Source organism: Hemiscyllium ocellatum, chromosome 2, assembly GCF_020745735.1.
Source record: "Hemiscyllium ocellatum isolate sHemOce1 chromosome 2, sHemOce1.pat.X.cur, whole genome shotgun sequence".
NCBI lineage: Eukaryota > Metazoa > Chordata > Chondrichthyes > Orectolobiformes > Hemiscylliidae > Hemiscyllium > Hemiscyllium ocellatum.
In genome coordinates this window covers 36807277-36835212 of record NC_083402.1, presented here as the reverse complement: position 1 = coordinate 36835212, position 27936 = coordinate 36807277, and the positions used below count along the sequence as shown (strand labels likewise).

The 27936-nt window shown below is 38.9% G+C and overlaps 1 protein-coding gene across 1 annotated transcript in view; it reads left to right on the top strand.

Moving 5' to 3' along the window:
- aggf1 (angiogenic factor with G patch and FHA domains 1) overlaps positions 1-27936 on the top strand; it is a 56788-nt gene that overhangs the window by 19336 nt on the left and 9516 nt on the right. The window contains exons 6-13 of the mRNA XM_060835819.1: positions 378-509; positions 3666-3842; positions 9610-9937; positions 16025-16130; positions 18678-18729; positions 19043-19144; positions 21473-21638; positions 27346-27428. Coding sequence (XP_060691802.1) covers positions 378-509; positions 3666-3842; positions 9610-9937; positions 16025-16130; positions 18678-18729; positions 19043-19144; positions 21473-21638; positions 27346-27428 — 1146 coding nt within the window. The remainder of the gene's footprint in view (positions 1-377; positions 510-3665; positions 3843-9609; positions 9938-16024; positions 16131-18677; positions 18730-19042; positions 19145-21472; positions 21639-27345; positions 27429-27936) is intronic.

Here is a 27936-nt window from a genome sequence, read left to right as displayed (position 1 = left end):
TGTTCAAATGCTTTTATGGTCCTTGACCATACTTGTCTTCTGAAGTCATTCACAATGCTTTTGGAACTATCCACTCTTTTTCTCATCTTGGCAGCTATGCTGTTAGTTTCCCAGGACCCACGCAGTTGAATCCTTTCTCCACCCTTGTAATTCCATATATTCCCCTTCTTGTCAGAAACCACCTCTTTGCTATCATTTGAATCATTGCTCTTAAAGTTTCCTTCTTTGTCAAATGATTGTACGTTACATAAAATAAAATCCTGATCCCTCATTAATGCAGCTCAAATAAAATTCAGAAGTTCATCACATTTGGTGTTCCAAAGACTAAATGCATCAATACATATTTGATCTAAAACATTTTTATCTTGTCTTTCAAGGACTTGGAGAATACATCATTGGCAGACAGTTTGCGTGCTACTGCAGAAGCTGCCATGTCACAGACAGGCTTCACCTACGATGAAAGCAGTGGGATGTATTATGATTACAGTACCGGCTACTACTATGATTCGGTAATATGCATTGCTGCACCTTAATCTTAAATGAGCTTTTTGTTTCATTATTTAATTAACTTTTATTGATAATTTTTAACAATCTAAACTATTACTGGACTATGTTTTATCATAAAGGTGGGAGGCACGGTGGCACAGTGGTTAGCACTGCTGCCTCACAGCGCCAGAGACCTGGGTTCAATTCCCACCTTAGGCACCTGACTGTGTGGAGTTGCACATCCTCCCCATGTCTGCGTGGGTTTCCTCCGGGTGCTCCGGTTTCCTCCCACAGTCCAAAGATGTGCGGGTCAGGTGAATTGGCCATGCTAAATTGTCCGTAGTGTTAGGTGAAGGGGTAAATGTAGGGGTATGGGTGAGCTGCACTTCGGCGGGTCGGTGTGGAGTTGTTGGCCTAAGGGCCTGTTTCCACACTGTAAGTAATCTAATAGTATTTGATAGTGATGGTATAATGATAAATTGGCACAAAATATTGATTGGACACATTATGAATAATGTGGATAGTTTGTTTATAAAAGTATAGTGGAACTGTAGTAAAGATGATCGTTTTGGAGTATGATTTGAGGTCAGAAGGTTTGTTAAGTTGAAGAACTGGATAAATCATGACTGCATTCACTGCAACAAAAGTCAATGATAGAATTGATTTAAATTTGTGAAAATTGAAAGATTTTTAAAAGGATTAATAGTGATTATTTTCACTGATTTCAGAAATTAGAAACAAACTGAGTGGTGGTTGATGTAAGATTGTAAGTATTTATATAAAAGAGCGTTATTAGAATAGGTAAAGCAACATAAGTAGTCATTGAAGCAGATACAATAACAGTAATTAAGATAAGATTGGAAAAATGTTTCCAAATTGATAAGAATTATCCAGCCAAAAGGAGACCTCTTGACACATCTTGCCTGGTCTCTTAATTAGTCCAACTCCACTGCATTGTAATTCATAAATTGCTAATTAAAAATATTTCCCTGTGTCACCCCTGGCTATTTTGGTCAATTATTTTAAAACTCTGTCTCCAATCGTTAATTTCCTACCAAAATAACTATTTCTGCATATCTATTAAAACCCCTCATAATTTTGAACACTAAAGCAGATCGTTGTAAATTCATAATACTATTTAATTTCAAGTTTAGAAGCATTGGCCATTTCAAAACAAAAGATATTTTAAAACATTGTGAGGTAGTGTACCAGTGCATTTTTCTATGAGCTCAGTGACTTAAACGTAGTGAGTAGCTGGATCATATATTCTAGAAAGGCCCTGTGGTTGTTGGGCAAAATTGACTCATAATCTGTTTTCTAAGCTGATAAATTAGAGCTATGGCACTCCAGTTAGAATCAGCACATTTGGTAGAGAGGCAAAAAAAGGGCCAGGATTCTATTTTAAACTGTTATCCACTAAACACTTTTGGATTCATATGTTACCCAAAGGCAGAAACAGCTAGGCTATGTTGCTTCATGTTGATAAGAATTTGCTGTCTCTCTGAAAGCTCAAACCAGCATGAAATTGTAGTCAATAACAGATCAAAACTTTCAGGAGAGATAGGATGAAGATAAAAGGTAATTAGAAAAAGAATTGATTGTTAAATTAATACTCATCCTTTAAATCCTTACCTCTTCCATTTTTTTTCTCTCTCTTACTACTTCTTGCCCCTTTCCAGCAGAGAAAAAAATTGCTTGTTCTCTGCTAAACATGATATATTGGTATGACTACAGTTTACACATCCATTGCTCTCTGTCATTAAGAATTATCTTGTCTCTGTTATTTTTCTCCCCAATATTACTAGAAGTTTACATTTGGAAACACTAGCTTCTGTTATGTTCACTTCCAGACATAGATTTGCCTATTAGCACTCTGCAGTGAAGCATACTGTGCATCAGTACAATGCAAGCTGTCCTTTGTTTCAGTTTTCTAGAGTCCAGTGTATAATGTGTGTGTGTGTCTTATATTTTGAACATTACTGGAAAGAAAAACAAATGTTGTCAAAGCTTTCTTGCCTTGCATTCATTGACCCATAGGGATGTACAGCATGGAAACAGACCCTTCAGTCCAACCCATCCACGTCGACCAGATATCCCAACCCAATCTAGTCCCACCTGCCAGCACCCGGCCCATATCTCTCCTAACCTTTCCTATTCATGTACCAATCTAAATGCCTTTTAAATGTTGGAATTGTACCAGCCTCCTCCACTTCCTCTGGCAGCTCATTCCATTCTGTGTGAAAAAGTTGCCCCTTAGGTCTCTCTCTTTTCCCTTTTCGCCCTAAACCTATGCCCTCTTGCTCTGGACTCCCTGACCCCAGGGAAAAGACTTTGCCTATTTATTCTCTCTATGCCCCTTATAATTTTGTAAACCTCTATAAGGTCATCCCTCAGCGTCCGACGCTCCAGGGAAAACAGTCCCAGCCTGTTCAGCCTCTCCCTATTGCTCAAATCCTCCAACCCTGGCGACATTCTTGTAAATCTTTTCTGAACCCTTTCAAGTTTCACAACATCTTTCCGATAGGAAGGAGACCAGAATTGCACGCAAAATTCCAACAGTGGCCTAACCAATGTCCTGTATAACCGCAACATGACCTCTCAACTCCTGTACTCAATATACTGGCCAATAAAGGAAAGCATACTAAACGCCGCCTTCACTATCCTATCTACCTGCGACTTCACTTTCAAGGAGCTATGAACCTGCACTCCAAGATCTCTTTGTTCAGCAACACTCCCTCGGATCTTATAATTAAGTGTATAAGTCCTGCTAAGGGTTGCTTTCCCACAGTGCAGCACCTCTCATTTATCTGAATTAAACTCCATCTGCCACTTCTCAGCCCATTGACCCATCGGGTCCAGACCCTGTTGTAAGTGAAAACAACTTTTTTATACTCTTTGATTAGAGAGTGCTGATTGATATTGCCTGGACCATGGAGACCGTGCCAGTTATGACTAACAACTAATCAGAGTTACTTGCCAACCAATCCACACTCTCCTCCTACAGTTTTCACTTTAGTTTCATATTTCTTGTGAATCGTAAAAAGCTTCGACAAAAAATCTTTTTCCGACAATACTCAAATTCTGTTCAGCTGAGTGACTATATATTGCGCATGAAATTACATCCTAAAAAGTAAATTGTACATTAAGAATTTATGGCTAAACCTTTTTGTGTTCTTAAGGCAAACCAACTCTACTATGACCCAAACACTGGAATTTACTATTATTATGATACTGAGAGTGGTCTGTATCAGTTTCATTCTCAAGTGGATCTATTGTCGTACTGTGCAACAGAAACGAAGAAAAAAGTTAAGAAAAAACGAAAAGGAGTGGCAAAGTTTGCTTCAATGAAAGAGAAGGTATCTTACATTTAGTTATCCTTACTGCAGCTGAAATTAAAGTGCATTTTAGCCCATATATATTACATGGCAGAGGAAGAAACTCTCAAGATCCAAGTTGTTTCCTACACACTTTCATGCTATAAATGACAATGGTTTCAGGACTTTTAAATTGAGACTGGGCAGGGGAGCTGCTTGGTTGACAGTGAGAATGAAGTTTTTTGGTGACAGGAGAATATAGACAGATTGGTCAGATGGGCAGATCAGTGGGCACATGGAATTTAACCCTGATAAGTGTGAGGTGATGCACTTTGGAAGAAGTAACAAGACAAGGGAATACTCAGTGAATGGCAGGAGACTAGGAAGCTTAGGTGAGCAGCGAGGTCTTTGGGTGCTTATCCACAAATCCCTGAAGGCAGAAGGGCAAGTTAATAGGATAGTTAAGAAGGCAAATAGGACACTTCCCTTTATCAGTTGTGACCTAGATTATAAGAGCAGGCAGGTTGTGTTGGAGCTGTATAAAACTTTGGTTAGGCCACATCTGAAATACTGTGCGCAATTCCGGTTAAAACACTATATGGATGTACATGATTGTACTGAGGAAGTTCACCAGAATGTTGCCTGGAATGGAGTAGTTTCACTATAAAGAGAGGCTGGATAAGCTCAGGTTGTTTTCTTCAGAGCAGAGAAGACTGAAATGGACTTAGTACGGTGGCACAGTGGTTAGCACTGCTGCCTCACAGCACCAGGGACCTGGGTTCAATTCCCGCCTCAGGCGACTGACTGTGTGGAGTTTGCACATTCTCCCCGTGTCTGTGTGGGTTTCCTCCGGGTGCTCCGGTTTCCTCCCACAGTCCAAAGATGTGCGGGTCAGGTGAATTGGCCATGCTAAATTGCCCGTAGTGTTAGGTAAGGGGTAAATGTAAGGGTATGGGTGGGTTTCGCTTCGGCGGGTCGGTGTGGACTTGTTGGGCCGAAGGGCCTGTTTCCACACTGTAAGTCTAATCTAATCTAATCTAAAGGTGTGTAAGATTATGAGGAGTGTGGACAGTGTGGATCAAAAGCATCTGTTCCCCTTATTTGAAGGGTCACTAAGAAGGATGCATAATCTTAAGGTAATTGGCAGGTGGAGGAGCAAGTCCTGGAAGGTGGGACTAGAGTAGATTTTATGGGTCTAGATTAGAGTGGTCCTGGAAAAGCACAGCAGATTAGGCAGCATCCGAGAAGCAGGAAAATCGACATTTCCAGGCAGAAGCCCTTCATCAGGAATAGAGGCAGGGTGCCTGCAGAGTGGAGAGATAAATGAGAGGGGGGTGGGGGTGGGGAGAAAGCAGAGTACAACAGGTGAATGGGGATGGGGATGGAGGTAATAGGTCAGACAGGAGGGTGGGGGAAGGTAGATGACCTGGAGGTTGCAGTGAGAGAGAGACTCACTGAGATTCTTGTAGAGAGAGAAGGAAGGTCATCTACCTTCCCCACCCTCCTCTCTGACCTATCACCTCCATCCCCATCCCCATTCACCTATTGTACTCTATGCTACTTTCTCCCCACCCCCACCCCCACCCCCCCCTCATTTATCTCTCCACTCTGCAGGCACTCTGCCTCTATTCCTGATGAAGGGCATTTGCCCCGTCTGTATTCCTGATGAAGGGCATTTGCCCCGTCTGTATTCCTGATGAAGGGCATTTGCTCGAAATGTTGATTTTTCCTGCTCCTCGGATGCTGCCTGACCTGCTGTGCTTTTCCAGCACCACACTAATCTAGATTTTCTGGGTGTTGACTTGCAGGACTGAAGGGTGTATTTTGTACTGTGTAATTCTAAACTCATTTTGGCATTTATTTTATTAATTCTATTTTGTTAATTTGATGTGGGCTTCATTAACTAGGCCAACATTTATTGCACATTCCTAATTTCCCTTGAGAAGATAATGGTAGCTGCCACCTTGAGCCACTGCTGTTCAAGAGATGTATGTAGACCCACAGTGTTGTTAGGGAGAGAGTTCCAGAATTTTGAGCTAACAGCAGCAAAGAAAAGCAACTATTTTTCCAAATAAGGATGGTGTGTGATTTGGAGTGAAATCTGCAGGTTGCGTTCCAGTGTGCCTCCTGCACTTGTCATTCCAGGTGTAGTGGTGGTGGTGGTGGTTGTGGATTTAGAAGGTACTGTTGAACCTTGGTGAGTCACTGCAGCATTTTTTGCAATCATGCTCTTGCTGCTACGATACATCAGTAGTCGATGAAGTGATATTTAAAATGGTGGATATAAGATCACTTAAGTAGCTGCTTTGTCCTGGATAGTGTCGAGCTTATCGAATGTTAGTGGTGCTGCATTTATTCAATCGACTGAAGTCATACTCCTGAAATTATGCTTTGTATGTGGTGGTTGGGGAGTCAAGCAATGAGTTACCACAAAATTTCCATCCTCTGACCTATCCTTGTAACCACAGTATATTCACATTTGATCCAGTTCACTTTCTGGTCAGTGGTAACCCTGCCAAAATATTGATAGATTCCACAATTTGTTATGGGGTTTCAGATGGCCTGGCTGTGGGAATTTCTTCTACAGTACTATGCATTGCTTTCTATTAAGGAATAGTGCCACTAGATAGTCATTAGCTAAGTAGTGAGCATGTGCTGAACATTTGGCAGATGATGAGAACTCCTCACATGAAGTATGATGAACTTATGATAAAATAAATAAGTATCGATATCCTCCTGAGCATAGCATGATTGCAAACCTTACTCCCTTCACTGTTGCACCAGTCTTTCCTCTCCACAATCATGGTAAGCACTAAACCCTTAATATAAGAGTCATGTTCTTGTACTTGAACAACAATTTAAACCACTTTAATTCTGGTTTGCACAATCTTGTTTGAATTTGATGACATTATAGCCAGCAGGAATGTAATCAAAAATGTATTTCAGTTCTCCCCTATCAGTCTTCAGATGTACCTTGGCAGGACAGCATTTTGAGTAAAAGAGCAGCTAGCAGCTTATATAAATGATTTGTTCATGCCACATAAAATCATTCATGCTAACCTGAGATTTGATTGCAGTAACTATCATTTTTAGCTTTTAAAGGAGTTATTTGCATTTTTAATTTTTACATTGTATGCTATTGGATTGCTCTAACATTTTTATAAGATCACAAGAAATAGGAGCATGAGAAGGCCATTCAGACTATTATGCCTTCAATGAACCTTACCATTCTGCAAGATGTTAGCTAATGTTCTTGCCCCCTTGACTCTCCTGTTGATAATTTTTTGGGGTAAGAACCGGTGTGCAGCTTTCTTCAGGGCCAATATCGATGCTTCCTGTAGCCAGGGACCAGGAGATACCTGGGTCTGACAAATGTGACACATCTTTTCAATTCAGGTGGTCTAGAATCCATCAATGTTTATGGCAATGAGCATTAATAGATTAAAATACTGCCAGGGCCTTTTGGTTTTTTTAAATGTTCGGCTACTCATTAGATTCTGTTCCTCCTGTCCTCAGCTGCTGCAAATGACAGAATCAATGGCTAAATTGAAGATTTCTTCTATGGGATGGTCAGAATCAGCAACAGGTAGATTAATTACTAAGAAATAGATTTCTGCTACAGTGCCCTAAAATGGGTAATGTGGAACTAAAACCATTAATTATATATACACATAAAATGAAATCCAAAAGTACCACGCTTTAAATATTACAGTGCTTAAGTGACAGATATTATGCAGAGGTGTGTAATGCCATCTTTGAGGCATCGTCCTCTCTCTGCATTTTTATTCTATTACCTACTAATTATTTGCTGACCTTTATCTTGGGTACAGCATTGAAATCTTGTTGTGAAACCAAAAAAGTGTTTTTAAAAAAATCATGGAAACTGTGTCTCGTGCAATGGAATTTGTTGAGGGAGGTATTGTTGAAGGCCTCTCCAGACCAAAATTTAGAGCCATCGCTGAGATTTTAAAGAGATTAAACTATATAAAGTTCAATGACTTAAAAAAAGATATTGTTCAGATGTCATTTTACATAGCAGGTAAATGGAAATGAAAGTTCTCTTGTAAAGTGGAGTTTCAGTTGAGTAGAGTTGGATGGGAAATATTTATTTGGCAATAGATCTTCCACAGAAGACAGCTGCAAAAGAGGTGCATCATCCTAAACACAAAGTTAAAGAGAGTAATTAGGACCTGCCAAATAATTTCAATATTTTCTTCATTGTATTGTCCAGTAAATTACTTCCATGATGCTACCTATTCATTGCTGAAACAGCTTATATTATCGAGAGAGGAAAACATTTATTTAAGTGAGACCATATTTATACCTTCCACTCCTTTCATTCTTGCAGCAGCCGCGTTCTCTGCAGAATGGGTCCTGTCCATCTCTTGCAGTATACTGTTCTTAAGTTGTTTAGCTACGTTACCTTTGTTTACGTTTGTATACCAATGGGATATCAAAATTTAAAAAGGCCAGATCAAGTTGTCAGTTGGTAACTCTTAATTCTTTTCAAATTAAGAATGAACACCTCATCAAATTATATTTTTATATTTTTGAAGGCAGTCAGCTGTCTTGTATTGCTATTGTATTACAGTCTGTACTACTATCCTGGTCAACACTTGCCTTAGTCCTCCAACTGTATGACTTGAGCACATCCCTGTTTTAGATCAAATAAATCTTTAATTATAAATAAATCAGAATGAAATAGAGACCTGCAGAGAACATGTGTCAGTATCAAAAAACAAACTGGGGAAAATGCACAGCAGGTCAGGCACTATCATCAATAAAAGGTGATGAATCTTCACCATCTACTTCTACATAATTATGTATGGATATTTTATTACAAGTGTCACAATTTATTGGGCTTATTTTTCTGCATCCAATGCATCCTTATATGTAAAACCACTCTTTTTCCTTTCCAGATGAAACAACTGTTCATTGTTTTTGGAATACTTATAAAAATAATCAAATAAATGAGTTAACTTGTTGATGTAGCATTCTTTACAACTAAAATAAAAAGCATTGGAGATGTCTGTTATTAAAGACCTAAAAATTAGCTGTAAAGCTTTTGAACATCACTTTTCTGTAGTTTTTCTGACTTTAATGCTGAAAATTTATTTTGTTATCTATATTTACTGACAATCCTGTGGTTTTCAATTTTCTATTATTTGCTCATGGGAAGTAAACTTTGCTGGTATCACCCTTGAAGTGTTGGTGAGCTGCTGTCTTGAACTGCTGCAATCAGTGTGGTGCCGGTTTACCCAGAATACTTTTAGGAAGAGATTTCGCATTTGAACAAACAATACTGAAGGAACGGAAATATAGTTTAAATTTGGGATGGTTTGTGATGGAAGGAAGTCTGCAGATGGTGTTCTGATGTTGCTGCCGCCTTGTCCTAGGTAGTACAGATCCTAGTTGGAAGGAGCCTTGGCAAGTTACTGCATTGTCTTGTGACAATGCAGTGCTGCCACTGTGCATCAGTAGTGGAAGGAATGAATGTTTGTGGTGGTTGGGGTGCCAATATAATTAGTGTGTATCATTTTTTGTTGTTGAAATCTTTTCTCTGTCTCTAAATTCACTAAATTACAGAGGTTGAAGATATACAATGATTGCTGATTCAGACCTAAGAGACTTCCACATTGTGCACAAAGCATTTTAAGATTGCTTTCTTGAAATTTTCACTGCTCATGTAAAAATACCCAAAGGATCAGAGCTTTTTTAAAGTTTTGAGATGCAACTTGTCATTGACAAATATCATGAGAACACTTGGGAGATAGGCCCTTCAAATTTGATTATCTTTATTTCTTCTAAGGACACTGAAGCTGGTGTACCGAAAGCTTCAAATATTTGCAGGTGCTGTGACCCAGAACAGAGTGAGACATTGTCAGAAGAACCAGGAAACAAACGAAAAAAAACAATAGTGGATGTGAGTGAACAGGATTCACTCAATGAGCATAATCTAAATGATGAAGCTATCCATAATGAAAATGTTGAAGGGAAATTGGCAAAGAAGCAAGAGGCGGAGTTTGGAAGTGAACCAGAAGAAGGAGAAATTACAGCCTCAGATAAAAGTGGATATTCTACAGATGAAATGACGGAAGAATCAAGTGAAGATCAAGATGAAAGTGAGAAAGAAGATGGTGAGTGACAGTTTACTATATGCTTGTATAAAATCAGATGCAAAGGTTTGCAGTTACACAGATTCATGCTCAGGTATGTGGATTCTTTTAATCACATAATATGTGAATTTTAGCCTCAATCTATTTGATAAATGCAGCTGTATGCCAGTCTACTGCTTAGTCTCTACTGTCCAGAGGAAGTAATGTTGCCCCCAGGTATCCTGAGTCATCTAAATTAGTATAAATAATTAGGGCTATCCTGACATTTAAATAACACGCCATTTGCCTTTCTGTATCTGAACAAGATAAACTCAATTATAGTGTTTAATTTGTTTTCAGTGTTCAAAATTTTAAATAATGTTAAATGTATTCATTAGGTTTCTTGTCTTTGCCCATGCAATTTCATAAAAAATGAATGTTTATAAAAATATGCATATTTTGTTTTATGCTTTGAAATTATTCAGCATTGTAGGCTTTTCAGACAGATTCTTGGAACTTAGAGTACATCCCTCCAACTTGATGCATTTGCAATGGCTGCATTTCAGTGATCTTTCTGAACCTTTTGCAAGGATTGTTGGCTTCTAAAATGTCTCTGATTCCGTTATAAACATAAAATGACTCTTATTCTGCTTCACTGAATCATTGTGTCTCGGCAGCAAATTATCAGAGGAAAGCTGTCTTGTAAAGCCGATGTCATGTACTTGTGTTTGTCATTCACATAAAATTTTTGTGTTACGCCTTGGCCTGTGATACATTTGAATCTCCAAACTAACGTGTCTTTTGTCCTTCCTGTAGAACTTGTTTGGTATGATTTGAAGGTTCATATTTTCTGAAAGAACTGCTGTATTAGTTTTTGAGTGCATGCATCTTAACTATTCTATGTAGCTGCATTTGTTTGCTGTGCAATAAGTATGGCTTTAAAAAAAACGACAATTTGAGTCAAACATTTGAGCAGGTTCTTTGTACATTACACAGCTGTCTTGACCTCAGTATCACTTGCCATGTGAACAAATTGATATTCCATGAGAAATACAATAAAATTTAGAAGTAGAATTGTGGCCTGGAATTCACAATATACAAATATTGATTTCAGTTGTTCCACAATTAGCACTGTCAATCTAGAGAGATTGTTCTGGAACATCCAGAAATTAAAGATTAATCTTCAGGATACTTGCCAATAGCATAGGAGAAAAGTCATGTGAATATCTTAATTAAGAAGTTGACTTGCAGTATCTATTTTAGGTATAAAAATACTGGAGAAACAAAACAGCTGTAAGAGATTGGAGATCATGTGACAAAACTTCAGGAATCGGTCCATTCTGACCATGCAACCATATCTGCAGCATGTTGAGAGTTAATTATGATTGTCATCAAATCTGAAATTGAAAGCTGGTCTTGGTGATGGTCAGCACCACAATGATACCCCGACATTCTGCACACATCATTTGTGCCAGTGCAATCGCAGCATTAGCTTCTAATTCTAGAAGTTCTTGTCATGCGTGGACCTCTGAATGACCGTAAAGCAATCACTGATTATTGTGGAAAAATAAATGAGTCATTAATTTCCTTTTAAGGAAGTAAATCTGCCTCCTTGCCTGGTCTGATCTACTTATGATTCCCGACACATAGCAGTGTGGATGAACTCTAAACAACCCTGTAAAATGGCCAGGCATTCAGTTCAAGGGCAATTAGAGATGGGCAATAAACATTAGCTTTGTTTGCAATGCCCACATCGCATGAAAGTGAAAAATTAGGAATTACAAAAATTACCTGTGATGAGCAAAAACAGTGGCTTTCCACTTGGGTCATTCCCAGCTTTATACTTAACAGGACTAGATAGTGGTTATAAAGCCAACCGAGTGTATGTGTTCCTGAGAGAGTGCCATACAGTTTGGGATAAATTTGAAGTGTATTCAAGGCAAATCACTGAGACCTATCACACTTCTTTCGGCATATTATATTACACAATGTGTTCTTCTCCAAGCATCTGGATCATTTTGATGTAGGAATTACCTGGATGCTCCATTTCTAAACAACTTCATCTTGCAGGACATTTCTGCCTTCACAGTCTTGATCATTCTTTTCAGGCAGCCTTCCATGAATTAATGCATGATTAAATCAGATTGGATGCTTCATCTATGTTTATTTGAACCTTCGGTATTTATTTAAAATCTCCACTGTGCTGGTATATTTGAGTTTTTAGATAACTGAAAATTTTATTGATTTGTTTTCATTATCTGATTTTTTTTTCATCAAATGGTTGTTGAATCTTTCACACATTCACCTTACGACTAAAGCTTCAATCAACTTGTGCATATAATGTTCTAAGTTGGTGATTGTGATTTTACCACCAGTGTATTGTCATAACCATTTTACAAATCTGGACCAGCCATGTGTACATAGAGCAAATAGACTTGGTATTCTGTGACTAAGTACTCAGCAGCTGATTTAGTAATGTCTTTCCAAGACCTACAATGCGTAAGTCAGAAGTAGATTAGAATTTTTCCACTTGCTTTGATGAGTACAAGTCAAAGTGCACTCAAGATGCTCTACACCTTCCAGGACAAAGCAACTCATCCTCTACCTTAAACATTCACTGTTTCTGCCAGCAACTCAACATGCACAAAGTGTGTACCATCGACAAGATAGCATTGCAGCAATTTGCCAAGACTTCTTCAGCATATCCTAAAAAGCTACAACTTAAACCAGCTTGAGTGAATTCACAGCCTACTGATCCAGAGCTGTATGCAGGACTTGTACAGTCCTCAACTTTGATTGATCAAATCTGTTTTGACACTAATTATGTAGCTTGCTTTATAACTCATATTACCATTGTACTTGTGGGAAGGCATAGTTAATTAATTATGTTTTTGTAAAAGCTTAACTTTTTTCCTGCTTTTGTCACTTGGTTTTTGAGGCACATAGTCGCAGTTCTTAAGATATTGTTTCTCACTAAATTCAAAGGGTGCTTCTTGTTACTTTGTGTTTGCTGACTGCTGACCTGCAAGGGTTAAGGGAGCCACTGTTATTCACAAATTCCCCTCCAGATCTGTGTCCTAACTTGAATTTACACTGCTGTTCCTTCATTGTTGCTGCGTCAAAATTCAAGAATAGCCTACTTAACAGCACCGTGGGAATACATGCACTATCTGAACTGAAGCAATTCAAGAAGGTAGCTTACCAATGCCTTTATGATGTTTACTATTCCAGCAACGCTTGTGTCCCATGAATGATTTTAAAATAAAATCTGTTTGTGCACAAATTTATTTTTCAATTCATAACATCTCTGGAGAATAACTTGCAAATTTTTTGTTTAATTGCTCAAAATTTTTTATTGAAATACTGTAATTTCAGGTCATTTCTAATAGACTCGTGGATGATTTTTTTTTCCCCCTGTCAGATATAATTACACTTCCCTAGCAAGTACATGCATATAATACTTGTTGGTCATCAGACATATTTGTTACTTCAGGCATGGTTGTAATTACCAATATCTTTTCAGGAATTATTTTGCGTCCTGGTGAGTCTACCTGAAAGTTCACCACCTAATTCACTCTTTCTCCTTGCTTCATCTTTAAGGATCCTAAGATCTGTTTTGATTTCTTGATCATTTTCACTTTACATCCTCTTATATACCATGATAGAACATATTTGACATGGTTCTTGCAATTTCTGTATTAACTCACTGTACCCAACATTAGTATGATATGAGACTCTACATTTATTCCATGGTCAGCTATATTTTTTTGTTTGGAAGTGTAAGGAACTACAGGCCTTGCTGCTTCTGATTACATTTCTGTATGACATGGAAATCCTTTCAAATTTTCTACACTGTTATTTTCTCTGTTTTACTGTTTCTGCAAGTAGTTCTCTATCCCTTAGTGAATTGGAATCTATATGTTCTATTTCCACTTCATCCTGAACTCCAGTATAACTCCAGTTATGGCCAAGCAAGTAAGTCAATTGTGGCAAACATAGTGAAAGACAATTGATAAGTTTGAAATTGTTTTGAATGTTGGGAAACTGCATAGTATACAAAGTACTGTCCAGATCGCAAAAGCAAAACACTAAGCCCTCAGTACCATGTGGAGTAACCTTTTTATTTGGGATTTTGCCGAATGACGTGAAACCTAACTGGTACAAATGTGGTGCAATACTGTTAATCTTGCCTGCATTGTTGTTACTTTGGGTAGTTGTGAAATAATGTATGTTTTTGTTTGTTGAACGGTTAAATATTCTTCCACATCTAATATACGGCCAGTAACTTGCACTTTATTTATTTAGTCTTGGTGGTGAATGCAGTAGTACAAGGGTTGGTATAACTGGCTGTACTCACACCTGTGCAAGATGTGAGTACCTGTGTGACCGAGAGCTTTGCTATTGTGCAAAGCAGGAGTTCAAATCACACCATGCAAGTGGTGGAATAACTCTGATTAATTGTGAATCAGTACTTGGAAAAAAATTATATGTAGTACTGTTGGAATGATGTAAACTCCTGATTTGTTCACTAATATCCTTAACTGGCCTCTGTGTGTGACTCTAATCCACCACCATATGGTTGATTATTCTTGCCTCTGGTATATGAGTAATGTGTAATCAATATTGTTTGTTCACATTCAATCAAGAAAAATATATTTTAAAATATTTTGCATTATACTTGATGTGTATCAGTGCAGGGCATTTGCAACTCTTTTCCAGGTACAGGACAGTCCAGTTTTCAAATTTTGTAGTTAGCTGAAAAGTATCATCTTTTATATTTTCTTGACTGAAGTACATTTTCAGTACAACACACCTAGCCACTATTATTAGCTTCAATAACTTGGATATTTTCTGCTGAATCACTTAATAAATTTCTAAAACTGCCCCTTTCTCAAATGTCGCTAAGGAAGGTAAAACTGTGCACCCATTATAGATGGATAACAAAGGAGCCCCACCACAAGTTATAATGGAACTCAGAAAAGCAGGATATATAATTCTGCCTTTTGTTTATACATTGAATACTAAAAAGAAAGCTGTGAAATGTCATATTTATTGTATTCATAGTTTATTTCAGATTCCCCTTTACTATCAGCTTGTTGGATGGGAGCAGGTCAGAGCGGAAGGGTATTGAAGAATGAAATAAAGTGAACACGCCTGGAACACTATATAGAGGAACGAGATGGGCGGGCACTATTTCATTCGGATAATTGATTATTTGGTTAATTGAGTCAATGTCTTTCCTCTGGGACTTCTGTTAAGTCCACTCCTCGTTCAGGAGATGAGGCAGCAGCACAAGGCGCAGGAGCCCCCGCGCCCCCCGCCACCTGTCTTCTGTCCACCCCCCAAACCCTTCCCAACACCGCCCGCCCACGCCCAACCCCGTCCAACACTGCCCCCATCCACCCCCGCCCCCTCTCCAGGGCAGCTGGACTGGACACCAACAACAAGACTGTTGCTGTCTTTTGGAGGGGGGTGGGGGTGAGTCTCCAAATAGTATGCGCGTGCGCACACTCACAACTTTATCCTGCAACATTTTGACAGGTTCCACTTTTGCCCTGTACGGGACAATGTTAGAGAGATTATCTGGGGAAGGACGGTTTCGGGTACATACCTGTGTAGAATTCCTGGGAAAGTGTGCAGCGAGGGTGGGAGGTCAGTCATTTGGAGACGGTGCTTGGGCTCCCATCAGCCCCAGACTGTTCTCTGCAGCATTTCAGTAAACCAAGTTCACTTTTAATCACTGTAAAGAAAAGTCTTGAATGTAGTGTTTCTATTGGGACCTCGAGATCTCCTTCGGATAATCCGATAACCGAATAATTGGTATTTGGATAATCGAGGTTCCTCTTTAAATGTGTCATTATGGCAGAAGCTACCTGACTTTTACATTTTGTTTTCAATTCTTATTTTGAAGATTTGCAGTATTTTGTTGTAATTCAACATACGGTAATCCTGTCTGGCTAAACATGCAGGACTTTCATATGATTAAGATGACAAAAATTGCCATCTCTTAATTTGAAACAAGTTTTGAATGTGTTGCACTTTGGTGAAGTTTATTATGAAGGTTTTAATTTTGAAACCATTAATTTCTGTCCTATCTGCCCTAATTCCATATTCCTTTCTAATGTATAGCTCAGCTGTGGCCTCCATGTATTCGTGTCATGGTGGTGCGGTCACCAGTTCTCGAGCCCGGTACACTCTTCATTATCACTGCAGTGAAGTCAGCTACAATTGGAAGGTATCATAGATAATATTATAAATCTTGGTTGCTGCTTTGTAAGAATATAGTCTAAAGATCATTAGTCATACTTTGAAATAAATTGTTTTTTACACTTGTAAATCTTTTTGATACACCACTTCTGGAATGTCTCCTTTAGAACAAATTGTTTCTAATAAGTTTGCAAATATTCTCAAACTGATGGAGCAACCTGTTTTCCAGTTCCAGCAAAGATACCTTAGTGTGCATTCAAGTGTTTTGGAGCTAAATAAGTGTGTTTGAAATATTGTCATTGTTTTGCTACTGCATGCGGACCTTTGGCATAGTAATAAGTGATTTTTATTTGTATTGTTTAAATTTGCAAATTGTTTGTGTTCCAAAGCTGTTGATTAGTATATACTATGATGGAGAGCTCATCATTGAAGGGACCTACATCTGTTCTTATGGCAAGCCGGTATATTTGAACAAATATCCTTTATTCATCATTTTCTTCCTCTAGTTCATCCTCATAGACAAAGCTACATTTCTCGTACTTTAGTCTGCTTTGATTGTGACGACCTGGAGCTCATCAAATTTGTTTCTGTGTATTTCCTTAGTTTTCCCACTTCAGCACCCATCAAGCAAAAGGTGTTGCAATTTCAGGATAAGATCTTTTAAGTGCAGGTTGAATAGAACAAATGTAAATATGGTGGCTTGAATGACCTGTGTAAGGATCTAAAATATGAAATTCAGTATTTTTCTTTTGTTCAGGGAAGCAGGGTTTTAATTTAGTTTGTACATTTTGAACAAAGCTGGCATATTTGTAATTTTGCCTGTGTCTTTTCTACTGAGCTCATCGATAAATTTTCCAATTGAATAGATCCTATAGGCACCACCTCAGTCAACTCACCCGTGCCCACCAGATATCCTAAACTAATCTAGTTCCAAGTGCCAACATTTGGGCCATATTTCTCCAAATGTTTCCTATTCATATATCCATCCAAATGCCTTTTAAATGTTCTAATTGTAGCCCCCTCCACCACTACTTGTAGTGGTTTGTTGCGTGAAAAAGCTGCCCCTAAGATGCCTTCTAAATCTTTCTCCTCTCCTCTTAAACTTATGCCCTCTTGCTTTGGACTCCCCAATCCTAGAAAAATCACCTTAAATTGCTGAAATGTTCATTAACCAAGTGAGGCATTCTACTCACCTTATCTACGCACCTCATTATTTTATAAACCTCTAATTTCACCCCTTAGCATGCGACGCTTCAGGGAAAAAAAAGCCCCAACCTTTTCAGCCTTTCTCTAAACTCAAACTTCTAATCTCAGCAACATCATTGCAAACATTTTCTGAACCCTTTCGAGTTTAACATCTTATATAACAGGGAGACCAGAATTGAAAGCTGTATTCCACAAGTGGCCTCACCAATGTCCTATACAGCTGCAACAGGATGTCCCAATTCCTATATTCAATGCAGTGACCAATGAAGGTAAACATACCAAACATTATCTCACTATACTGTTTACCTGGGACTCCACTTCCAAGGAACTGTGCACCTGCATCACCAGGTATGTTTGTTCAGTAACAGTCCCCAGTGCCCTTACCATTAACTGTATAAGTCCTGCCCATTTACCTTAACAAAATGCAACACTGCATGTTTATCTAAATTAAACCCTATCTGCCACCCATTGGCCCATCTGATCAAGATCCCGTTGTAATCCGGGATAACCTTCAGTGTCGACTGCACCACCAAGTTTGGTGTCATCTGCAATCTCTCAAACCATATCTCCTATATTCACATCCAAATCATTTATATAAATGATGAACATCAGTGGATCCAATAACAATCATTGCAGCACTGTGCTGGTCACAGGCCTCTGGTCTATACAAATAGCCATCTACCACTACCTGCTATCTTCTACCTTCAACCCCATTTTGTATCCAATTGTCTAGCTACCCCAATTTCATGTCATCTAGTCTACCATTTGGAACCTTGTTGAATGTCTCACTTGGTTAATGTACATTTGAGCAACTTAAGAGTTATTTTTAATCAACCAGTTTGGGTGTATTATGAGACCTCTGCGGAAGGTGGAACTTGAAACCTGACCTTCTGGCAGGGGCACTACTCTTTTTCTTTCACTGACGAATGGACTCTAACTTCAAATAATGCCAATCTCATTAATCTTGTTGATCTTGCCTCGTGTATGTCCTGTGTACTATAACCTGGATGTCTTTTTCTATCCAAGCCTTTTCACCCTATAAACTGTATGGATGTCCTTGCTTACTATGATCTACTATGATTCCCTCTTGTGTTACAAGACCCTTTTTTTTCAGGAAAACTCGTTCACACATCACTTAAAATTTAATGATCTTAAATTGAAATGAATGCTTAGAGCATATCATCTTTAATCTATAAAGCCTCAAAGGAAGTCTTTGGATGTTTTGGCATTATTGTACAAGTACCTTCCACCTTGCCACCTAGAATGGGATGAGAGAAGGAAGCGGTTTTGGGATTAAGTTTATACATCACCAGAAAAAGAAAATAGAATGTTTGTTTCTTTTTCAAGTTGAATTCTTTTTATTCAACAGAGAGAAGGATATGGGCCACACAATTCAAATTGCTGAAATTGGAGTTAGTAAGGTTAGTTACGTAATCATACTAAACTGTAAAAGGTGAAAATAGAATGGCATAAAAAATGTTTGCATCTGAATATGTGGCAGATTTAACTTGTTTTGTTGAAATACTTTGTATGCTCTCTGTAATAAAATGTGAATTTCTCCGAACTTACTGTTCAGTGAGATTAAATTGCCTACCTCTATGCTCACAGTCCTGGGATTTGCAGATGTGTTCTTGATATCATTCTATTTCCTTTTACATAGTATATTTCCGTATTGTTTAATATATTAGCATGCTGGTCCTCTTTTCCTCTTAAGCTAATTTCTGTTTTCTTTAGTTTCATGCTGAAGTATACTTTGATCAAGATCTACAGGAATACATGTTGGTAGACCAGGGGAGCCAGAATGGGACTGTGATCAATGGGAACAGAATTCTCATGGTATGATTGTTACTGTAATCAGTTGCTAAGATCTTTTCCTGACTGTTGGCAGATTTGGATTGTGGGAGAGTGATCCTTTTTCATGCTAATGTAAAATGAGATGAAGTTTTGTTCTTAGACTGCTGCACAGAATAGCATTCTAACATAGTTTTGAGAGCCCAGTTTTCATTATCCATGTCACTGGATTAATGCATGTAAATTCACAAAATATGCTGAGCTTTTACTATTCATGCGTTTTTATTCATTTGGTAATTCTGCATAAATTGCTATTGTTAAATGTTAAACACTCAACCCAGTGCCTCAATACCTTGCTGTCCCTTCAGAAAATCCTTTGTCAGTGTATAGGTCTCTGCTCTTGTGATCACGATGACAATAATTAAATTCAACTTTGGTTTATGGGCAGAGTTTCAAGTACACTTCAGGGAATGACCTGCAGAAAATAATCAGCTTAAGATTTTAGTTCAAACAGTAATTGGCAAAAATGCACTAATTTTTCAAAACTGAGCTCAAGCTGAATTTCTGATTGGGGTTAACCTCGTCATGCTTAACTTCCTTGAAACTGCGTTGCCATAGCTTCCTGCATTACTAAATGTTACCTGTTTAATGTTTTGGTGCTCTAAACCGAAATAAGATAACTTACTTTATTTGATTTGATTTATTGTCATGTGTACCTAAGTACAGTGAAAAGTTTTGTTTGCAAGCAGCACAGGGCAGATCATAGTAAGCCAAGGACATAAAGATTAAAGGATGAAAAAGCTTGGATCAAGTAAGGCATACAGGTTATACTGCACAGGGTGTACACGAGGCATGATCAACAATAATGAGATCGGCACTATTTGAAATTAGAGTCCATTTGTCAGTCTATTAACAGCAGGGAAGAAGCTGTTCTTGAACCTGTTTTTTTGTGTGTTCAAGCTTCCATATCCTCTGAAGAGGTTGTAGGAGAGCATTACTGAATGGGATGGGTCTTTAATGATGTTTGCAGCGTTTGTGCAGCAACAAGATGTGTAAATGGCATCTGAGTTGGAGCTTATATGATGGTCTGGGCTGTGCACACACAATCATCTGTAGTTTCTTATGGTCCTCAGCAGAGCATTTGCCAAATCAGGTTGTCATGCTTTCTGTGGTGCATTTATAAAAGTTGGTGAGGTTCTTATGGACCTGCCAAATTTCCTGAGCCGCCTGAGGAGGAAGAGGCATAATTGTGCCGCCTTGACTGTCACATCTACTTGGGAAGTCTAGAACAGGTTGTCAATTATAGTCACACCTGGGAATTTGACACACTCAATCTTCTCAAGTTCTGCTCCTCCGTCCCACCATGGTAGTGTTGTCAGAATACTTGTAAATGGCATTTGTTTGAAGTTGGGCTACACAGTTGAGGGTGTACAGGGAGTACAGTAGGGGGCTGAGAACGCATCCTTGGGGGGGAGAGCTTCAGTGTTGAGTATTATCATGGAAGAAGTGCAGTTGTATGTCTTCCTGATTGCGGTCTCTGTGTCAGGAAGCTAAGGATCAGTTGCAGAGGGTGGAGCTGAGACTGAGGTCGCAGAGGTCTGAGATCAGGAATCCGTTTTGGAGGGAATAGTGGTGATGAAGGTAGAACGGTCATCGATGAGCAGGAACCTGATGTCCTTGTTGTCCACATATTCCATGGATGCATGCAAGGCTAGGGAAATGGCATCTGTTGTGGACCTGTTACATATCAAGTTAAACCTATCACCCTTTAATTATTTCCTAGCCAGAACATTTGGATTGCATTCATAGAAGTTTGATGCATGGATAAAAATATGTTACAGTAGATGGTTGGGGAAGGGGTGTTTTGCTGGTACACTGGGACTAGTACAACATACAGCCATTCAGTTAACTAACACATCCGAATATTTGAAATTGTTTCTTAATTTCAGCTTCTAAATTAATACTAGGATTGAAGGTGAGTAGTTCTCTGTTACGTGTCTTGTTTGATCATATGGAAATGACAATGTCATCAATTGGTTATTTCGGATTTATGGACATTATTCGAAACTTCTTCATTTCATATTTAACTAGGAAGTTCAGTTCTGAAGAAGGGTCACTGGACCCAAAACGTGAACTCTGTTTTGACTGCACAGATGCTGCCAGTCCGACTGAATTTTCCCAGCAATTTGTTTTCATTTCTTATTTTCAGCATCCACAGTTTTTGGTTTTTTCATTTTAAATTAAGTCCATTTAGTATTCATTGCATTTAAGTACTCTGCGTCTCCACTATTCTGTATTTTTTAATGACAGAAGAATAAAAAATATAGCTAATATGTATTTGTTAGCTATTAATTTAGTGTTCATTTTTTTCAGCCAAAACATAAATGTGACCCTCATAGATTGGAGCATGGTGATGAAGTGAAGTTTGGGGAGACTGTATTGTCTTTCCATATCCATTCAGGTACTGACACATGTAATGGCTGTGAGCCAGGCCAAGTTAAAGCACACCTGCGTCTCAATAAAAAAGAAGAATTGACAGGTATTTGAATATATTTGTTATTGCTTTGTGTTTATCCACTCTTGTTCTGAAATTAATGAATCAAATTTAGTAATAACTGGTAAATCTCTACTTAAACATTAATGTTATCCCTCCTTGCCTGTTAACTAAAACAACAGAAATGAGTGTATCTAGTTGGATTAATGCTGAATCAAATTTAACTTGAGCTGTGTAATTGCTGTATAAGAGATTAACTTGTACAGTAAGAGAAGGAGCTATGCAACTATTCTTGTTCTCTATTGATATGCTGGAAATTGAAGAGTGCATGTTGAACTGCAAAGCTACAGACAGTAGCAGATTACAAGTTTGAAGCGACATTGATATACTTGCAGAAGTGGAAGATCTCAACTCAACACCCTGATGTGTTATTTTGTGCACAAAATTCGTCAATATCAACCTGCGATAACTCATGTGCATGTGATGTTGCAATTGGAATTTTTGTTCTTAAGTCTATTGCATACCAGCTCCAGATGTCTTCTGCTTTTGTGTTTCAATCCTGAGCGTTACTATATGTCTCAGCATGCAGTTTCATAGCAAAGCCAAGAGGTGTCTGCTCAAGCAGTTTTTATTGTTACACCCATTCCTTGTTATCTGTGGGAGTAAGGAGCACGGAGTTCCTGTGGATAACAAAAGAGGATTTTTTTCACAAAGAAATGCGTGATTAGACCTGACAAGTCGATGGGGTTATAGATGAAATTGGGCCTGGCCTGACCTCGCGTGTATGCAAACTTACAAGGAGTGACTCCCTGTTTAACGAAGATTGAGTATAATACCAAAATTTTCTGGGAGGAGGAAAGATAGGTTTTAAATTTATAAATATTTAAAAATTGTAAATAATACATTCTTTAAGATGAAGGAGTGTAAATGTTTGCATTAAAACTTTCTTCATCATTGCAGCATTATCATGCAACCGAATGCAACTTCTGCAACTATCATGCTCTTCTGACAGTAAGCTTCCACTCCACTTATTGAAATTTTACTTCAGCCTTCCTCGCCAATATCTTCTGCCACCTCCAAAGAATTTTGAAGTTCAGTAGTCTAGTTAAAAGACTAACAAGGTCCCTGACTCAGTTGAGAGGGTTACCTCAGATTACAACAGGATCTTGACCAGATGGGCCAATGGGCTGAGAAGTGGCAGATGGACTTTAATTCTGATAAATGCGAGGTGCTGCATTTTGGGAAAGCAAATCTTAGCAGGATTTATACGCTTAATGGTAAGGTCGCAGGGAGTGTTGCTGAACAAAGAGACCTTGGAGTGCAGGTTCATAGCTCCTTGAAAGTGGAGTCGCAGGTAGATAGGATACTGAAGAAGGCGTTTGGTATGCTTTCCTTTATTGAACAGAGTATTGAGTACAGGAGTTGGGAGGTCCTGTTGCAGCTGTGCAGGACATTGGTTAGGCCACTGTTGGAATATCGCATGCAATTCTGGCCTCCTTCCTATCTGAAAGTTATTGTGAAACTTGAAAGGGTTCAGAAAAGGCGTACAAGGATGTTGCCAGGGTTGAAGGATTTGAGCTATAGGGAGAGGCTGAACAGGCTGGGACTATTTTTTCCCTGGACTGTCGGAGGCTGAGAGGTGACCTTATAGAGGTTTACAAAATTATGAGGGTCATGGATAGGGTAAATAGGCAGTCTTTTCCCTGGGATTGGAGAGTCCAGAACTAGAGGGCATAGATTTAAGGTTAGAGGGGAAAGATATAAAAGAGACCTTCGGGGCAACTTTTTCACACAGAGGGTGATACGTGTATAGAATGAACTGCCAGAGGAAGTGGTGGAGGCTGGTACAATTGCAACATTTAAGAGGTGTTTGGATGGGTATATGAATAGGAAGGGTTTGGAGGGATATAGGTGGGTGCTGGCAGGTGGGACTAGATTGGGTTGGGATATCTGGTCACCATGGACGGGTTGGACTGAAAGGTCTGTTTCTATGCTGTACATCTCTATGATAGTCAACTGTTCCTCAGTCATAGAGTCAATCGGCTGAAGCCTGAATAGATCTTCAATAGGTGGTGATTACTATTGAAGATTTAGAAGTGTAAGTCATTCAAGCTTACCCTAACTTTATTTAAGAAAGGCACAGTTAAAAGTGCATGATCAGTATGCTTCACATAAGCAGTTGGGAGTGGCCCATCTAGAGTGAGGTACAGTCCTGAGTGAGTGTGCGACACTGGGCATTTATTACGCAGTAGGAATATAGTGCACAGGGAAAGAAATGTGTTTTATTTTTGCTCATCATTTGTAAAACCCTTTTTCATAGAATTATAGAATTTGTACAGTGTGGAAAGAGGTCATTCAGCCCAGCAAGTCTGCACCAAAGAACTCGTATTTACTATGATTAACCCACCTAGCTTAGACATCCCCAGATACTACAGGCAATTTAGTCTGGCCAGCCCATCTTTGGATTGTGGGAGAAAACCCGAGCACCCAGAGGAAACCCACGCAGACACAGGGAGAACTTGCAAACTCCACACAGACAGTCATGCAAGACTGGAATTGAGCCCAGTTCCTTGGCGTTATGAGGCAGCAGTGCTGATCACTCAGCAACTGTGCCACCTGTTTTTCAGGTTTATAATTTGTAAGGCAATATTTTCAGCTTCTTTGAGCAGAGAGGAGGGAGTGCTAGTTTAACAGCTACAGCTTCAGAGGTCTCCTGATTTGGAAAACAAAACTGCGGCATCACCACAGGAAAGTGGTGTGTTGATTTGTGATTTTACAAAAGTATATCAAAATGAAAAAAATTTAACTGAGAAACAAAGAACAGCGCTGCAGAGAATTAGGCCCTTTGGCCCACCAAGCCTGAGATGACATCTGATTTTTCTAAACTAAAAGCCATTTGCCTCCATGGTCCATATTCCTCTATGTTCATGTATCTGTCAAGATGCCTCTTAAACGTTGCTATCATATCTGCTTCTATCACCTCTTCTGGCAGTGTGTTCCAGGCATTTACCAACCTCCCTATTTAAAAAAAAACTTGTGTTATGAATGTGTAGAGGTGCACTGTACCTTTGAGAGTGAAGGACTTAGCAAGTACACAGGGTGCTGGAGAATTTAGAGTGTAACATTTGATCCAGCGGCTAGCACTGGCTGAGTTGCTGTGAGAGAAAAACAAATTCGCATTCAGCCAATTGGTTTAAATTATACCCCAAAATACCTACCTTCAATCAAGTGTGAATTCAGTATACTGACAATATTAAAAACCAATGAAACAAACTGATGCTTTGGGGTATAGGACTGGGAAAAATTGGACAGTTGAGTGGAGAACTGCCAAGCCACCAGCATCTGCTGACTGCCCATAGAATAGCTCTCTTAAAGTTACCTTTATTTATCAATGACCTGTGAATCAGAAAACGCTGAGAAGATGACGACAGAGGAAGATACAAAGAGAAGATTCAACAGCTGACTGGTTTTAAATTTGAATTTTTCAGTAAATCTTAATCGGGAGTTTTTATCGGACTAGTTTTGTCGAGGGAAGGTAAAGGATAGGTTAGTTAATCGAGTTGTAAATAGTTATTAGTTAATATTCTATGTTAGACTTAAAGAATAAAGTTTTAAAATTTTTTGTACTTTAAATGGTAGCTTTTGGGATAATTCTTGGCGTCCTGCATTTTAACAGATTACCATACAGGGTAAATCTTTTCCGTGTTGCGGGTTTAAATTAGTGGGTGGGGTGGGGTGGGGGAGCGCTTTAACCCGGTGTTGTGACACTTGTCCCTCACATCTCCTTTAAACTTTTTCCCCTTTTATGTTCCCTAGTAATTGATATTTTTGCGGAGTAATGATTCCAGCTATCATTTCTATTCACCTGTCTCATAATTCTGTAAACTTTTATCAGATCACTCCTTAGTCTCTGACATTCAGATTTCTCCTCATAGCTAATATCTTCCAAACCAGACTACTTCCTGATGAACCTTTTCTGTACCCTCTCCAAAACTTTTGCATCCTTCTAGTAGTATGGCGATCAAAACTGTATTCCATATTCCAAATGTGGCCTAACTTAAGTTTTATACAGCTGCAACATCACTTGCCAATTTTTATACCAATAAAGGCAACCATACCATATATTTTCTTCACCAAGTTGTTCATTTGTGTCACCACTTTCTAGTAACTATGGATCTGTCTGTACATTAATGCTTCTAAGGGTTCCATCATTTACTGCATACTTTCCTCCTGCATTAGACCTTCCAAAATGCATCACCTCACTTTTTGTATAAGTGAAGATCAGGGCCAGTAGAACAAAGGAATAATAAGTAAGCATGGTAGGGTAAGGAAGTACAGTGAGTGAAAGGAACGTAATGTAAGTATTCTTACATAAGCATAATGTTTATTCAGAAAAGAGTCTTGGTCTTAAAATAGGTATTGGCAGCAGAGCTCACACCTGTGATATGTTCCGCCTGGCTATGTAGCAAATCATGGAAGCTTCAGTTATCCCTGGTGACAGTATGTGCAAGAAATGTGCCTACCTGCAGCTACAGGGAAACAGCATTTTGGAGCTGGAGCTGCAGGTGAATTCAGTGTGGAGCATCTGCGATGCTGAGCAAATTGTGGTTAGCAGATTCAGTTAAGTGGTCATGCTACAGGTACAGATTGAAAAGGCAGAAATAGCATGTGTGATCACCAGGCAGTGTAGAGGAATGGAGGTAGTGCAGGGATCCCCTTTGGCCATTCCGCTTTCAAACAGATATGTCATTTTTGATACTGTTCGGCAGGGTGACTGGGCAGGGAAAAGTAGTGGCAGCCAAATTTCTTCACAGGTGGGTATCTTACTCGAGAGGAGGAAGAATGGCAGGGCTATAGTAGTAGGGGGATTCATTTGTAAGAACAGACAGGTGTTCCTGGGATAGTAGAAGAGACTTCATGATGGTATGTTGGGGGGAGGAGGGGATAGTGCTGGTAGTGGAGAGGAAACAGACAGAGCAAAAGGAGATGTGGTACATATTGGTACCAAACACATAGGTAGGAAAAGGGATGAGGTACTGATAACAGAATTTAAGGAGCTAGATAGTAAATTAAAGAACAGGTAATCTCTGGATTATTTCTAGTGTCATGTGCATGTTGAGCGTAAGAATACAAGATCAGTACAGATGAATACATGGCTAGAAAGATTGGTGTTGGAGCGAGAGCTTTAGATTTATAGGACAATGGATTGCTTTTGGAGGCAGTAGCACCTGTTCAAGATGGACAGTTAGCACCTGAACCGCAATGGGACCAACATCTGTGAGGTTTGTTAGTGCTCATGGGGAGGGTTTTAAACTAATCTGGCAGAATGGTGGAATCCAAAAAAATATTCAGCAAGAGAAGATGAAAAGCCAAAGGTAGAAGAAGAAAAGGAGTCAGGAAGGCATGGATATTTAGGGCCATTTAAGGCACAGTTAGCTCTCTGAAAAGGTTGTGAATCTGTGGAATTCACTGCCTCAGAGGACAATGAATATTCGGACATTGAGTAAATGTCAGAAGGAGATAGACATTTTTAATTAGTAATGGGTAGAAGGTTTTTGAAGAGTGGGTGGGAAGGTGGAGTTGAGGCCAAGATAAGATCAGCCATGATTGTATTAAAGGGTTAAATTGCCTGCTCCTGGCTCTTCTGATTGTAACTACCTTGGTGCCGAATCTAATTATTATGCTGTCTTTAATATCCAAATTAGTCATTCAGATAGATTGAAATGCTGCATTTGTTTTCAATTTTATTTAGCTATTCCAGTGCTGAGCAAGCAGGACAAAGATAAATTACGACGCCAAGAACTAAAACAGATTCAGATCAAGTATGGGTTGCAGGTATGTTTTTGTTTGTTTCCATCAGGTGGTTATGAAGTTTGTGGTCACAGTATTAGAAGTCGAGCACTAGAAAATGTATTAATCTCTTTTTATTAATTTAAAAAAAGCCTTTAAAACTGAATGATCTCAAGATTGCAAAGAAAATATGCTTGCATGTTGCATTTCAAATGAGTGCAATGGAAGTAACTTAATTTACATGAAAGCTGTACAGTACTAGCCAAGAAAACTATCTTCTGCAGATCCAAATTACAAAATTTATGATATAACCTGATTGGTTTTGGCTGCCATCACTATTCTGGTCAGGCTTTCTCACATATTTAGTTGTTTTACCCTTAATTTCCCCTCATTTTCCACGATTCTCTTTTCCATTTCAGCTTGTCAGAGCCCCTCCATGATTATTGTATCCGAAGTGGGGTGCAGTGCCCAAAACTGAGCTCAAATGGAGACTGAACAAGGATATTTACAATTAAAGCATAACTTCTTCCTTATTGCATTCCAGCCCTTGCCT